Here is a 15,531-nt window from a genome sequence, read left to right on the forward strand (position 1 = left end):
CCGAAAAGCCAGGACCCCTCTCTGTCTCCCTCCCTTCTCTTCCTCCGGTGACCCTTCCCCATCCCTGTCTCTCTGCAGTACAGGAACCAGAACCTCAACCTGGGCCACACCAAGCAGCGCATCGTGGAGATCGCAAACTATGTGGACAAGGTAATGGCCGGCGAGAAGGACCTGCTGGTCCCTTGTCACCACCCTCATCATTCCCAGTGCATGTGAAAGCAGCTGAGCTCGGGGCCAGCCTGGTGGTGGCCCTCAGGGACTGTCCCCATGTCGCTGTGGCTAGGAGTTTAGATGGCAGATGTGAGCACGTGGTGGAAAATGCTTTGCCACCCATCGGCTGAGATGCAGCCATGAAGAAGGTGCTGGCTTTTCACCCCGCTGTGGTGCTGGGGATCAATGCTGGCATCCTCGACAAGAGCAGGGATGTGCTTAGGTGTTGTCAACTGATGGATGGCATCGTGCCACCCTGACTGGCTCCTGTGCCTGTAGAGCTCATGCTTGCAGGTTGGATGTGGGACAAGCGTGTCCCCAAGTCACCCAGCCGGAGGGAAAGCATGGTGACCCACCAGATGAAATGCCGTGGCAGGGATGGAGGATGCGCAGCAAATGCCAGTCCCCGTCCCCTCCATCCCTGTCCCCTCCCTGCAGTTTTACAGGTCACTGAATATCAAGGTGGCCCTGATCGGCCTGGAGGTGTGGACGGAGCGGGACCAGTGCACCGTCACCAGCGACGCCAACGCCACGCTCTGGTCCTTCCTGCAATGGAAGAAGGCGCTGAGGTCACGCAAGAAGCACGACAATGCCCAGCTGCTGACGTGAGCACCCCTATGGACCTGGGGACGTTGGGGCAGGGGGCTCCCAGCTCGGAGCGGGGTCTCCAGACCACCCCTGGGGTGCTAACTGCCCCTTCGTTTTTCTTTCTGGGCAGAGGGAAGACGTTCAGGGGGACAACCATCGGCATGGCCCCGCTGGAGGGGATGTGCAGCGCGGATAACTCCGGAGGTGTCAGCATGGTAAGAGGGGCACGGGGGTCCCTGCTTCTCCTTCCAGGCTGAAGGAGCCCATTGCCACCCCATCTTGTTGGGGTTCTTCACAGGCTTGGTGGACTAGCCATCTGGGGTTGGTCCTGGGATGCAGCCTGAGAGCGAACGATGATGCTGATAGCCCCTTACCCCTCTCAGATGTTGGCCAAGTACTAAGGAGGGTGTGAAAGATCTCCCACCCCATGTACATCCCCAGGTTGCAGCTAGCAGCAGCGTTGGGATCTCCTGTATTGCTTCTGCCCCTCATATTGAGTAGTCCCTGCTTGTTCCCTGCTTGTGCTCTCTCGTTTTGTAGGGTTGTCGTTGCCCCAGATAACTCTTCTCCTCCTGAGGCGCTGGTGACCTGAGGTCCCTAGGCAGGGTGGTGGTGTGGGACACCGAGGTGTCTCGTTTTTGGGATGGACCTTCCAAGACCCCAGGTTTTCAGTAGTTGGCTCCAGCAAAAATGCTTCCCACCAGTCCCATGTGGAACTTGTAGGAGACCAAACCCTACTTCTGCCATAAATCCTCCTCCATCCCTCTCTCTGTCCCTCCCACGGGATCCAGTTGCAATCCCAGGGATGTTGTGGTCCCTCCATCACCCCAGCCCCATTCCCTGCTGGGGGATCAGCCCTCTACCATCGCTCCTGGCTGCTGTGCTGATACATCCCCCATCCCTGTGCAGGACCACTCGGAGCAGCCCGTCGGAGCAGCCGCCACTATGGCCCACGAAATCGGCCACAATTTCGGCATGAGCCACGACAGCACAGGCTGCTGCGTGGAGGCCACCCCGGAACAAGGTGGCTGCGTCATGGCAGCGGCCACCGGGTAAGTGGCGGTGGGGACGGGGTGCGACCCCTAAGCCCCCCAGCAGGTTGTGGATGCTGTTTGTGTCTGGGTGGGCTGGGTAGCAGGGAGGGGGCCCTGTCCTGCACCATTGCGGGTGCAAAGGGGGACCTGGCTGGTTGCCCTCGTCCCCGTTTGCCCTGCACATCCCAGTTCCCAGGAGCAGGCAGGGCTGGTGGGCTCCAGGGAGGTAGCAGAGGGGTAGCAGTCCCATCCCGAAAGAGCTAAGGGTGGAAGCAAATGGATGTCACCTGCTAGACACATTATGTGAGTCCAAGGCATTTTCCTGGGCTAACGCACACCTCGGCACGATGAAATTAATTTTTGTTGTAAGACCGGAGGTCCGAGGGGTGCCCGGTCCCTGGCCATGCCGGTGGGGACTCACAGCATTGCGGGGCTGCGGTGGGGTGAGCTCGCATCCTGCACCCCAACCCCACTAAATCTGGATGCGGGATGCTCCGGAGTGGCAGTCGCTAGCCTTCGTGCCCTCTGGCATCCCTCCGGGGTTTGTTTTCCTGTGCTTTTACCCTTTAATTCAGCCCAGAGCTGTACGAAATTCAGCCGGTTGGTGCCACTTACCCTTCCAAAGTCCTTCTGCTGGGCTCTCCAGCTCCCGAGGATACAGTCGTCCCAGATTTCTCTGCGCTGCAGAAAAGCGGCTGTTTGTTTGTTCCCTGTTATTTGAACCCACCCGCTCTTCCAATTAATAAATAACAGAAACCACGACGCGGTGTCAGGGTGTCCCCAGGCTGTTTTCCCGTGCCTCTCAGGGCTGTCAGACCGTGGCGCTGACCCCGTGGGGTTTAGTCTCTGGCTAGGTGGATTGTGGTGGGGAAAAGCACCGGCTTTCCAGGACGAGGCAGTTGTGCACTTATTCTTTAGTTGTCCTACTAATTAATTATCCTTCCCCACCTACCAGAGCTGTATGCACTGGTGCAAAACAGTAGCAGATGCTGTAGCTCAGCTGTGCCCCTGCTCACCCCCACAGGAAAAGCTCTCTGAGCTGACATCTCCCCGTAATATTTTTTCCTTCTTATTTTTGCTGAAATATTTTTTTTTCCCAAAATGGGCAGGAAACTTATTTTTGGCTGTCTTCAGCCTGTCCCTATTTGCACGTTCATGTACCAGCTCATGGGTATGTTTATTTGCTCACCCTTCCATAACTTGCGTGGACTTACAGCTTTCCTGGCAGCTCAAGAGATTTCCCCCAGCCTTCAAAATTACTTTTAGAAAAAAGCCCTCTGTGTCATCTCGGAAATGAGATGTTCTGATATGAAATAAAACCTTTTTTTCAGCAATAGGAGGAAACGAAACCAGCACTGAAGCGGAGAGCTGTGCACAGCTCTCTCTCTCTCTGCTTCCTCCTTCTTAATACATCACGCAAAAAAAACCCCAAAAACTTGTGCAAAATTACGGAAGAACCATGCTCAGAGCTTCTCTAGAAAATCACTGTTTCTCTCCAGCTCCTTATAGGAAAGGCCAGTTGGGCTGTTAGAGAAATAACCTTACATGTAGCAGGCTCTGACTTTGGTGGGTTTTTTGCTGCTCAGGCCTTGTGAATGATTTAATACGGGGTTATTTTTCTGTTTCTTTTCCATTTTTATTTAATTTTTTAGAAGATTTTTCTCCATCTCAGCCTCGGAGGTATTTTAATAGCCCCAAACGGGTGTTTCCTGTCAGCGGTTTGGTGGTGGCAGGCACATATTTAGCAGACATCCTGAGCAGAGAGTCGCTGCAGATGTGGAGACCTGACTTGCGCTCAGGATGGGGGTGTCTGTGGTGTCCCAGGTGCAAAAGACTGAGACATGGAGGTGACACCTACACCTGCATGGAGCTGGCAGAGCCTGCAGGCATGGGTGCTCCCTGGGCTTTGAGGTTCAGACCATGGGTGTCTCCAGTCTCCAAGAGGTTTCTTGCTGGAGGGTTGATGCTCTGGGGGTGGCAAATAGCAGCTCTGCTTGTCCACCTCATCCCATTCTGGAAAATATTTGGGTTCGGTGTGGTGTCCCCTGGTTGTTAATCTGATGCTCAGCCATGTGAGTTGGGGTGGGGGATGTTCAGGGTCTTGATGCATCCGGCCGATGGTGGCTTCTGCTCTTGGAAGGGTTTGTGCTAGTTTGCCCGTGTCCTTATTTCCCAGCTCTGACTGTGGTTTTCCACTTCTCCTGGTCCCGATCGCCCCGGTTCCCATCCCTCCCCATCTGTCCCCTGCGCAGACACCCCTTCCCTCGCGTGTTCAGCTCCTGCAGCAAGAGGCAGCTGGAGAACTACTTCCAGAAGGGAGGTGGCATGTGTCTCTTCAACCTGCCCGACACCAAGGACCTGGTGGTGGGACGGAAATGTGGCAATGGCTTTTTGGAGGAAGGAGAAGATTGTGACTGCGGGGAGGTGGAGGTACGGTGCTGGGTTCTGCATCGCTTTCCTGCGGCTCAGCTCAGCTGCTGGGTGGCTGGACGTGGACCATGTGGAGAGGGGTATTTCTAAAGGAAAGAGGTTTGCTGATCACCACAGGGACTCCATCTCAAGCACTTTTCCCAGTCCCACCTTCCTAAATCCATTTAACCTGGGTCTGGCTTTCTTCTTGACTTTGCCTCAGAGTCCTCAGGTCTTCCTCATCCCCCCTGTACCTCAGTTTCCCCATCGTCAAAGTGAAAAGAGCAATGCTGTGATGGGTGGAGAAGGGGCTGGGGGCAGCAACGGGGAAGGGATGGACTCACTGACCGTGGTGGTGTCTTCTTCTCCCCATGCAGGAGTGCACCAACCCGTGCTGCAATGCACACAACTGCACGCTGAAGGCGGGGGCCCAGTGTGCCCACGGTGACTGCTGCCAGAACTGCAAGGTAAGCCCCCCGCTGTGCCCCCCCACTGCGCCCACCCGCCCGCCTATGGGCTAAGCAGGGAGATACGTCCCCCCCACCCCCCCGGGATTCACACACCACGTGTCCCTGAGGTCAGCCCCCACCCGGTGCCAAACAAAGAGGGTTATATGTAAACTCATGTCCGAAGGGGAGTCTCTGCTGGCTGCTTTGTGGCTGGGGTCCAGCCCAGGAATTTGGCTTTATACCTTGACAACCCCATATAGTCCCACAGGGGACATTATAGAAGGTTTATGGCCCCAAGCTGTACCGTGAGGGAACAGCAATCCTGGCTTGGCCCCTTTGCTGCCACTCAGTGCTGATGTTTCTCTCTCCTCTTGCGGCAGCTAAAGGTGGCTGGGACGATCTGCAGGGAAGCGGCGGGATCCTGCGACCTTCCCGAATACTGCACGGGTGCCTCACCCTACTGCCCAGCCAACGTATACCTGCTGGATGGCTCGTCCTGCGCCTACGGCGAGGCTTACTGCAGCAACGGCATGTGCATGACCCACCACCAGCAGTGTGTCCAGCTCTGGGGACCAGGTGAGTCCCACCAGCCCCAGCCCTGTCTCCTTGCCACCCATCTCTGGAGCAGGAGCCACGTCGGGTCTCGGCGCTGTGTCTGTACGTGGGGTCCCCGTGCCCCCTGCCCGTGGGGTGGGAGGAGGGCTGGATGGAGGGGTTGTGCTGTCCCCATCCAGGGTTGGGGTCAGCATCCGTGGGGCTGGCGTGGAGAGCTGGGGGTGCTGTGCAGGCACACTCACGGGTGCCTGGTCCTCTGCTGTGCACAGCCCGTCTGCCCTCTGGCTATAGTCCGCACGCTGCATACAGCCCATACATTACATGCAGCCCCCATGCTGCATATGATCCCCGTGCTGCACATGACTCCATACGCTGCAAGTGACCTCCACGCTGTAGGTGCAACCCGTACGGCGTCAGCACTGCATATGGCTCATGCACAGCATAGACTGTATATGGCCTCCCTGCTTTAGTTAGCCTATATTCTGCATATGGCCCTCACCATATAGACCCTATACTGCATATGATCCATAGGTGATGTGGCTTATAAGGTATACCTGGCCAGATGCTTTGTATGGTTGTTAAACACTGCATACATATTGCCCCCACTGCATATGGCCCATAGCTCATAGGCTCCATATGGCCCTCTGCTGTGTATGGCCCCCAGCTGGGTACGACCCCATGCTGCGTAGGATGCCCACACTACGTATGGCCACGTGCTGCAGCCTGCCCCGTCACGCTACAGTCCCCACACCCTCACCCCCAACACCCCGCTCGCACCTGTGTACACCCCGCTACTGCTCCTACCCCATACAGGGCACATAGGTCCCCATTTGCATCACAGTGCTGCCACCCCCAGGACCAGCACCTGTGGGTACCCCCAGGAGAGCTGCACCAGACACAGGGCAGGGAATCCTCCCCCAGGGCCAAAATCCTCTGCTAGACCCCAGGGAAAAGGGGTTTCACCCCTCTTGTGCTGTTCTTGACCTGGCACCCACAGCAGCAGCTCTCTGGGAGACTTTTCCATGGTGTTTTCTCCATGAGCATCCAGCCGCTGCTCCCGGTTTTGGTATTTCTCCCTGCTGGCGGCTTTCCCCATCCCATGCAGGACCTTTCCTGCCTCCCTGCAGGTGCCTGGCCGGCCCCGGACGCCTGTTTCCAGGATGTGAACATGGCTGGCAACACCTACGGCAACTGCGGCAAAGACAGCCAAGGGCGCTATGTGAAATGCGACAAGAGGTGGGTGCAGCGCTGGCACCCATGGGTGCCCCATCTCCTCCTCCCACACCCACAGCCCCCCCTGCCCACCCCTGCGAAGGGACTGGAAGGGTCCTACCCCAGCCTCCTGGCATCACCCCTTGGGCCAGATCCATTTTGGACCTGAGGAAGCCACCAGGTCCTTCTTGGGCTCAGTCCCCATCGCTGCTGGGAGGTTGTCCCACCGTGCATCATCTCCCAGCCCAGCCTGAAGGGAAAGTCAAAGGCAGCATCCGCAGGAGATGCTATTTAGGGAGCGTGTGCTCTCCAGTGTTCCCAGTTAGACCAGGGATGTCAGAGGGCTCCCCTGACCCGTTCCTTCCAGCATTTCTCTGTCCTGCCCATGATTTATCTAAGCCCTTTCTGAACCATCTGAGCCTCCCCCATCACAACCTGACATGGTCATAAATTCAGGGGGAGGTGAGCCAGCAGGCAGTGGGGCAGGGGGTGATGGGGCAGGGAGAGTGAGGTGGCTGGTACCCACATCTCCTGCCCTCACCTTGACTGTGCCCTGCTCCTAGGGATGCTATGTGTGGAAAGATCCAGTGCCAGAGCTCAGCTAAGAAGCCCCAGGGGACCAACACCGTCTCCATCGACACCACCATCCGCTTCAATGGGCGGGAGGTGAAGTGCCGAGGCACCTACATGTACACCACAAAGGATGATGAGGAAGACCTCTCCGACCCTGGGCTGGTGATGACGGGGACGAAATGTGGAGATGGGATGGTGAGTACCTCGTCCTAGGGCTGGGGTCTCCTCCAGGAGATCAGCTCCTTGGCTCTTGTCCCAGCTCCAGTGTAGACTTTGGCTGTTCTCTGCATTACAGCTGGGCCATGGGATGTGGTTCACCCTACGCTTGCAGTTGCCTCAGTGACATCTCAACTGGGGCATTTCTGGACTTCACCAGAGGCTTGTGTGTAGGCCACCAAATTCTTTTCTCTGGCCTCCATGCTTCTTTACTGATTTAATAGTGGACCAACCCCAACAAGAATTGCATGCCCCAGCACTTGATGGATGAGGCTTCCTCCTGTGAATAAACTGTTCCTCAGGGGAAAGCTGTGTTAGGAATCAAGATGACAGATTCGAACAGATCCTATTAACTGAGCATTAGGGTTTTTTACAGCCCCTGCCTCTCCAAGTACTTTACAGAGGGTCAGTTCAGCTGAGAAAGGGTAGAAGCCTGGTTGACAACATGGTAGCAGGGATGCACGCCAGACAGAGCTGGCTGGGGAGATACAGCCTTTGCTATTTGGCATTTTAATTGTGAAATTTTCATCCCAGTTTGGGATGGAAGGCCAGAATGTCAACATTTTCATGAGAAAGGATGGCTGAATTTGAAATCCAGTGTTGGTTTTCTTGGCTGGTGCCTGCCTTTTAGGACCAGATGAGAAATGCCTTCTCCAGGAGCTGCCAGGTGGGTTGTCAGGGGAGGGGAGTGGGAGTGGAGGTGGCTGGTCTCTGCTGAGCCGTGCTGGATGGGGGAATGGCAGGGGTTTCCTGGGCTGTGCTGAAAATTGGAGTGAAATGTGTTGACCTGGAACAATACAATTTAACCAACCTGCATTTTCCAACGGACAGCATTGTTCCAGAGAACTCCCATCTGTGAAGCCAGAAGATCACTGTCCCCCCTCTCTCGGACCTTTCCCTAACCTTGGCTTCTTGGCTCTCTCTCAGGTTTGCAAAGATCGCCGGTGCCAGAATGCCTCCCTTTTTGAGCTGGAAAAGTGTGTTTCCCGGTGCAACAGCCATGGGGTGAGTTATTGCCTGAGACCTACAGCAGGCTCCTGAGATGAGCGCAGATTCTTAAGCAAAACCAAGCGTCTCCCACAGGGATGACCCTTGCAATGCAGTGGGCATCTGCTTTTCATAACACTCTCATGCTCTCATAACATCAAGGGGAAGATGTTTAACAAACTTCTAGCCTAATGCGAAGTATTAAGGGCATCAGGCTTGTCTAGTGAAGCAGTGTGAAAACTGAGGGTATAAGATATCTGTCTTAAAAATTTCTGCAAAGAGCAGGGAAATACAAGTATCAGCAAGAAAATATCTCTGTACATTGCAATCACAGATTTGAAGGCAACACAGGCATGATGTAAGTGATGTTCAAGGGGTGGATATTGGCAGGGGTTAAGCTCCTTCATCCCCACTGTACAGACCACCGTTTCCATACATCCCTCGTGGTCTCCAACCATCCTTCTCTCTCTGCAGGTCTGCAACAGCAACAAGAACTGCCACTGCGATGCCGGCTGGGCTCCCCCATACTGCGAGAAGCCAGGCTTGGGCGGCAGCGTGGACAGTGGCCCTGTGCAGCGTGACAGTGAGTCCCGACTCCTCGTCCCGTGCCTTGTGATGCTGGTGGGGCTGGAGCGATGTCACGAGATGGGGAGATGGGGTGATAAAGCTGCTGGCAGCTGTGCTCCCAGATGTGCTGGGTCAGGTCTGTTCAGGCAGACTGTGCCCAGCTCTGGTTGCTTGATGGCCACTCGTTTTAATCAGAGGCCACCAGATGGTACCATTCTCTTTTTGGAGATGTGATCAGCAATGATGTCTCTAGCCTGGGTGGCCGGGAATGGGCAGACACGACCAACGTTTCCATCGACTGAAGCTGGAGGCTGCTGGCTCTCACAGTCCCACACTCATCTTTGTGCTTTCCCTGCCAGATCATGAAGCCATCTTAATAACCCTTCTGCTCATCTTCCTGCTCTTCCTCCCGGCCTTGATGATGATCATCTACCTTTGGTACCGGCGGGAGAACTCGCTCCTGAATAAATGGATTAAGGAGATGAGGAGGAGGAGCCAGGAGACTTATAGGTGGGTGATGTGTCCTAAATCCCTCCTCTCTTGAGGACCCAGTAAGACCCTGAAACCTTGTTTCCTTGCAGCATCCAGCCTGGTAGGAACTGTTGTGGGGGAGCTGGTGGTACACAGGGTCTGTTTCAAACTGCTATGAGACCTGGTTGAGATATGAAAAGCCCTCTCTCCTGGGACAATCCGAGCCTTTCAGCTCTCCCGTGAGCAGAGGACAGGACAACCCCAGAGAGTGATGATGAAGGTGGCCTGGTACCAAGGAGCTTTCTTGCCATCTGCTCCTAGCAGGCTGTGAGAGCTGGAAGGGCTCTAAAGTAGTGCTGAATTTAGATATTCTCATTATTTCCCCTCCCAGTACAGGTACAGACACACATATACCTCAGAGCCCCTGCAATAATTTGAGAAAAAAATCCAGAACCAAACAACCTCTTTCATTACTCTCATTATCTCGAGACAGACTTGTCATCCCTGCTCACCCAGCACTGTAAGACTGTCTGTTAACAGAGACAGGATCTGGCTGACGTGCAGCATTTTGGGAGGCAGCTGTTGCAAAAATAGTTGCTTTATTTTGCCATCTGTGATTTATGTTTGTGATCCTGGGCAGGAACAAAACCTTCAGTCGGAAGTCACCCGGTGGCCATCCCAAAGCTGCTTTCACCTTGCGGAACATTTCCACCTCCAGCCACACTAATAAAGTAAGTAATAATTCACCTTCTAGGTTTGCTTTGCCCCCCTGGGACTTGAAACTTGTGGGTGAGCACATCTTCCTCTAGCAACTGGGCAAGCAGCTGGTACTCCGTGCTGGTTGTGCACTGTGTCTACACTGTCAGCCCTTGGTCAATAATACACATCCCTCCTTAAAGTGAGTCTGTTGAGCTCTGCCTGCTCAGAAAGACCCCGGTGATCGCCAGGAGCCTCTGCCGGGAAATTGCCCATCACCGTGGCAAAGCTTAGCAGGGGCTCTGCAATGATGCTGATGACTTTGTGGTGCGTCTCTGAGGAGGCAGATGCTTCTGCTGCGGTTGTGTCAGCTCTGGTGACCTTGGGGTGAGTAAGCCCGGGGCTGAATTTATGTAGAAAGCGATGGTCTTTTTGAGCATGGCCACAGTGGCTGAGGTTGAGGCGGAAGGGATGATGTTTCTCATCTCTGTAATTCAGTCTGGTGGAAATGTGGTGTGGATTCACCAGAGATGGCCCTGGTCCACATCTCCTAAGCCCAGCACCTTTCTCATCCATGTGTACTCTCATATGGTTAGCGAGGAGCAAACATGTTCAACTTTGGGGTGGGATGATAACAGTGGTGGTCCCAGAAAGTGGAATAAATACACAATGCTTCTCCTGCAACTCCCTAGCACCCAGCCCTTGAGGGGACATCTGCTTATTGGCACCCAAGAAAACGCACCTAAGGATTTTCTCCACACTTCTGTTTTTCTCGTCCCTGCAGGCAACGCGGGCTGCGTTCCCCCCCAAACCCAGCACTCACCAGCCCGGCTCTCAGCCTGTCAACGTTGTCCACCCTCTTCGCCCGGCTCCCCACTCCATCCCTTCGCGCCCAAGAGATCCCAAGCCTGCCAGGCCACCTCCGCCACTCAGCAAATCACCCATGGTGCCCACCAAAATGGTTGTCTCCCAGGCTAAGCTGCCGCCTCCAAAGAAACCTCTTCCCTGCAGCCCCGTGAGGACCCCGCTGGTGAGCTTTCCTGGTTGGCTGTGCTTTCCTTCCAGACTCATCAAAATTGCCTGGTTTTTGGCTGCCTGTGGCTCTTTTGGGTTGGGCACTATTAAGGAGCTGTCATGCCACCCTAAGAGATGAATCTGTTGCAATGATGAGGAAAGCTCATTAGATAAAGATAATATTTTAAGGTAGTTTGGGTGTGGTGGTTTTATGCTTTAAAGCATCTCAGCTCTGCAGCAGGGGACAGAGGTTTGTAGGAGGTCATTGGATGCTCCTCTAAGGATGTTGTCTCTCTCCATACACTTTGTGATCCCAGATTGTCCCAAAGCTCCAGCCTCCCCGTCGGCCTCTGCCTGGAAGTCCTCTTCTGGCCAAAGAGCTGCCTCCTGCACATGGACAGACCCTGCTGGTCATGGTCCCTCCTACCAACTTCAAGGCATCGGGTACAAGTGCCGTAAGCCACCCCACAAGGCCATTAAAGTAAGTAGAGAGAAGAGTTGAGCTATCTCCCACCACTGCTGGGGTCCTACAGGTGGACACAGTGTGGGGTCTTGTGGGCCATGTCTGGGTGGGACATCCCAAATATCACTGTGGTGTGCTCTGATCTGGTGTGCTCTGGTCTGCCCCTCGTGGTGTCTTCACTGTGACCTGGGTTTCTCCTCCTCCCCAATATGGCTGGTATGTACAGGTCAGGCTGCTGAGGAGCAGGAGAAATGCTCTGTGCTCTGGGCTGTGCGGGTCTGTACCTGCTGCTATAGCTACACAGGAGTCTGAAGCCCACCGTCTCTGAGGTAGCTGGCCTGCAGGGCATTGGAGATCTTTGGTATAGGGAATCTGAGGGCAGCAGCAACAGGTAGAAAGGAAATCAGAAGATGTCCCAAAGCCTGCTACCTGGGGAACAACCACAACCAAAGCGTTTGGCCAGATGGGAACTCTGTGGAACCCTGTGCCTATGCTCCCTCTTGGACGGTGCAGGAGAAAAGCCTGACCACCAGAGCAAGGTACCTGTGAGTGTCTGGGAGCTGCAGCCATGCCTCCACCTGGCAGGAGCCCACAGGGTTTGGCCAACATTGGCCAGCGGTGACCAAGGTTGGGACTTTGGGTTTTATAGGGTCCTGATGGGTTAAGGGTGATCCCATCCTTTGGGGGTGCATATGACCCCCCGTCCCAGAGGACGGAGAGGGCTGTTGGTGAGCTGTTGGGGGATAGTGGAGCGAAGGGATGTACATTGATGCTCTGTTTCACCTTTCCTCCCTACAGACTGATGCCACCTCAAAGGTGAGTCGCAGACACCGTGCAGGGATGGTCTTTGCTGATGTGGGGCACGGCCTTTGGTTAAGCACTGGGCTGGGACCCAAGAGACTGGGGATTAAATGCCACCCTTCCCAGAGGCTTTTAGATGAGCAGGACAGAGCCTCTCTGGGTATCCAAACAGTAGCAGGGCTTGGGCACCTGTGTCCAAGGGAATGGAGGACACAGGCTTTCCAGTTTGGAGCTGGGAGATTCTGTCCAAGTCCTTTACAATATCTCTACTACTTTCAGCTCTCGCTATGTTGCTAAACCCTCTGGAAATAGGTCAGTGGGGCCTCAGGGGATTGTGCTTGCATCCGCTCCTGCTAGCCAGGCTTGTGGGCCATATCCAGCCATGGAGAGAAGGCACCATGCTGGATTGAAGTTGGCCCTCATCCCCAGATGGTCTGCTTTGCTAATTACTGCTTTGACCCTCTTGGACCATTTTAGGTTCCTATGTCTTTGTTGTTACCACCACAAGGAGGCTGAATATACCCCAAAATTTCTCAGTGTAACTCAATCCCTATAGCTCATCTCTTCTAGTAGGTAAGCCAAGCCTTTGTGTGGTCCCAAAAGAGAAAGATTTGGCACATCCCGGAAGCCAAACTTGGCTCACTTCCCAGACAGTGTGGTTTTGTCCTTGCTGCCCTCCAGGAGGAGTACTTGGCCATCTTCTCTTGAAATGGTGCCCATGTCAGAAAGTGTTGACTGGCAGGGCCAGACTTGTGCCAGGGAGCAGGATGTGTCCAGGATGTGCCCGTGTCCTGGTCCAGATTCATTACTTGACACCGCCAACATGCTAGGAGAGGGACTGGGAACTGTGGTCTTTCCTGGATGGATGACATGAAAGATTTAATGAATTCCCAGGATGGACTGTAAGTTCCATATTGGGTTGGTTGATTTGGTGATGTCTCTTGGTAGTGCACAAACCACCTTGGCTGTTTTTGGGAAGCCAAGACCAGTAACCCCTTGGGGGGACGTCACTCCTGCAGCTGGTGGGCTCCCAGTTCTCACTGCTGGTTACTGCCCAGTGCCACCACATGCTTTGGTAGACTCTGCATCCTATCAGGGTTTTGAGGGTACGCTGAAGGAGAACACCTCAAAGCAATACAATTTGGGGCTGTATCTTTGAGAGAGGACATGGGTGACCATGACAGTCCCAGGTCCCCTCTGGTCTCAGGGACAGCAGCTGGTCTGTCCTCCCCAAGCTCTGGAAGGATGGTTGTGGTGGAGGTGGTGGATGTTTGGTCTCTGCACTTGAATGAGTTGTCTCTTTTCTCTTTCTTCTTGCTCTAGGCCAGTCCCAGCCATCAAAGTCCAATCAACCTCCTTGCCCTTGAAGAAGTGACAAACCAAGGACACCTTAAGCCCATCCTTCCTGAGCTGGCTCTCCTGATTTGCACTGCTGCTGGCGACAGGGGTCTTTTATTCCTCTCTTGTTTTATTTGTCTTTTGATACCAGAGGACTATTTTTATAAGACAGAATATGTATTCAGCACAAAAACTGTAGTGGTGGGGGGAGGAGAGGGGAAATTGGTACCATGACGTAACTAAGGGTTTTGGTGGGTTGCTGGTGGGGTTACCATGATGGAGACTCCACCACAGCTCCTGGCATCGCTTCCTGGCCAATTTATTCCCCAGCTTTAGTTTCTTCTTGACATTGCACATGGGCTGGGATGGGGTGACTTGGGGTCAAGTGAACATCCAACACTTACAAAAGATGCTGACGACAGTGGCAGCGAAAGCTGTGTAATATGCTTCTAGCTACCTCCTCCTTCTCCTCCAGGCCTGTTGAGACCCCCCCACCACTTGCTGCCACCAGAGTTCAATGCTGGGCATTGTCTCCGGGGAGACATTTGCCACCAAAGAAAAGTGGTTTCCAGTTTGGACTGTGCCATACAGTGCTGGGATATTTTCATGAAGGATCCAAGTACTCAGGTTCCTCCTGGCCTCCTGCCTGATTGCACAAGAAAAAACAGTGACAATCCTGGGGTCCTACCTGGAAGGAGAAGCTGCCTGGGAAACGGTTTAATGTCTGAAGTGCTGGTGGCAGCTGATTACCAGGGTGCGTTCAAGGGGCTCAGGAGCCCTCCATAAACATTGCATGTTCCCTGCTCATGGGACAAGCCCAGCAGTGGCTCTGTGAGCTGCTAACACTCTGCTGTCCAAAGGGGGAAGGAGCCACAAGCCGGGAACAAGAGCAGGAACACCTCCTGCCTGTGTCATTGGCTTGCCCAAAGGCCTTGGCCAAGCCATTGCATTTCTCTGTGCCTCAGTTCCCCCCATCTGTAAAATGGGGGGTAATACCTACCTCACAGGGGTGTTGTGAGGTTTAACAAACTGATATCTTGAAAGGGCTTTACAATCCTCAGATGAAAGGTGCTGTTGACCTGCACAGTATTATACCGTGCCACTTTCCTATGACTTGACATGCGGCTCTGTCAGGGTCTGAAATGAGAACAAAGGCTTTGTACAGTCCCCTGGCTCCGACTCCTTTTTTGCTCAGAAGTTCCTTGAGCCTTTAGACACCAAGGGCTATGGGTCTCCTACCACATCGGTGCAAGCAGAGCCCTGGAGCCCCTTCTGTTAGACCTTAAACCTGGGATCATTTGATCCAACTGTGTGCGACATGTCAGCTACCCTGGGGCAGATCCCATCTGACCTAGGACAAATCTTTTTGAGATGTGTCCAACCAATGTAAAGGATGTTCATGATGTAGGCTCAGGGAAGACCCTCAGGAAACTGTTCTGGTGTTTCATTATCCCCAGTGTTACAAAAAGGGCTGCTAATTGCAGGTTGTGGCTAAGGCTAACTTAACCTAAGCTGTCCTTTCTTATGATCAGGCTTTGTTCTGAAGTCTTTGTTCATGCACGTGGGTCTTCCCTGAAGCATTTCTGGTACCTCCATATCTTTCTTGGTTGGTGGATGTAGGATGCAGCATCTTCTCTTACTCCCATAACAAGTCACAGAATCAGTTAGGTTGAAAGGGACCTCCTGAGATCATCCTCAGATGACCTCCAAAGGACAGGATAAATGAACTGGTCTCTAACCCTTCCCAGGGTCACATTCTTTTCAGTGATCTCCCAAGGACTTCTGGCATGGTCAGACTTGAGGAAGACCCTACAGAGCTCCTAGAGAGGGGAAACGCAGCTCCCCATCTGTGAATGCCTTCTCTTCTACTGTCCAGTGTAGTGTTAGCAGAGAGTTACACTCTTGGAGAGGGTTTGGAGAAGTCATTGCAATGATGAAGTGGTTGGAA

The 15,531-nt window shown here is 53.9% G+C and overlaps 1 protein-coding gene across 2 annotated transcripts in view; it reads left to right on the forward strand.

Moving 5' to 3' along the window:
• The window catches only part of ADAM33 (ADAM metallopeptidase domain 33), a 30,576-nt gene extending 15,826 nt beyond the window's left edge, over positions 1-14,750 (forward strand). The window contains exons 8-24 of one of the 2 annotated variants that reach the window (XM_054824900.1): positions 79-150; positions 649-815; positions 929-1,013; positions 1,708-1,850; positions 4,085-4,262; positions 4,619-4,708; positions 5,071-5,266; positions 6,373-6,481; positions 7,021-7,225; positions 8,174-8,251; positions 8,708-8,816; positions 9,160-9,310; positions 9,912-10,002; positions 10,752-10,997; positions 11,299-11,462; positions 12,243-12,260; positions 13,569-14,750. In XM_054824900.1, coding sequence (XP_054680875.1) covers positions 79-150; positions 649-815; positions 929-1,013; positions 1,708-1,850; positions 4,085-4,262; positions 4,619-4,708; positions 5,071-5,266; positions 6,373-6,481; positions 7,021-7,225; positions 8,174-8,251; positions 8,708-8,816; positions 9,160-9,310; positions 9,912-10,002; positions 10,752-10,997; positions 11,299-11,462; positions 12,243-12,260; positions 13,569-13,620 — 2,154 coding nt within the window. In that variant the 3' untranslated portion in view covers positions 13,621-14,750. The remainder of the gene's footprint in view (positions 1-78; positions 151-648; positions 816-928; positions 1,014-1,707; positions 1,851-4,084; positions 4,263-4,618; positions 4,709-5,070; positions 5,267-6,372; positions 6,482-7,020; positions 7,226-8,173; positions 8,252-8,707; positions 8,817-9,159; positions 9,311-9,911; positions 10,003-10,751; positions 10,998-11,298; positions 11,463-12,242; positions 12,261-13,568) is intronic. The other variant, XM_054824901.1, reaches the window with a different exon arrangement.
• The last annotated feature ends 781 nt before the right edge of the window (positions 14,751-15,531 follow it).

Source organism: Grus americana, chromosome 4 (assembly GCF_028858705.1).
Source record: "Grus americana isolate bGruAme1 chromosome 4, bGruAme1.mat, whole genome shotgun sequence".
In the NCBI taxonomy this organism is placed as follows: Eukaryota; Metazoa; Chordata; class Aves; order Gruiformes; family Gruidae; genus Grus; species Grus americana.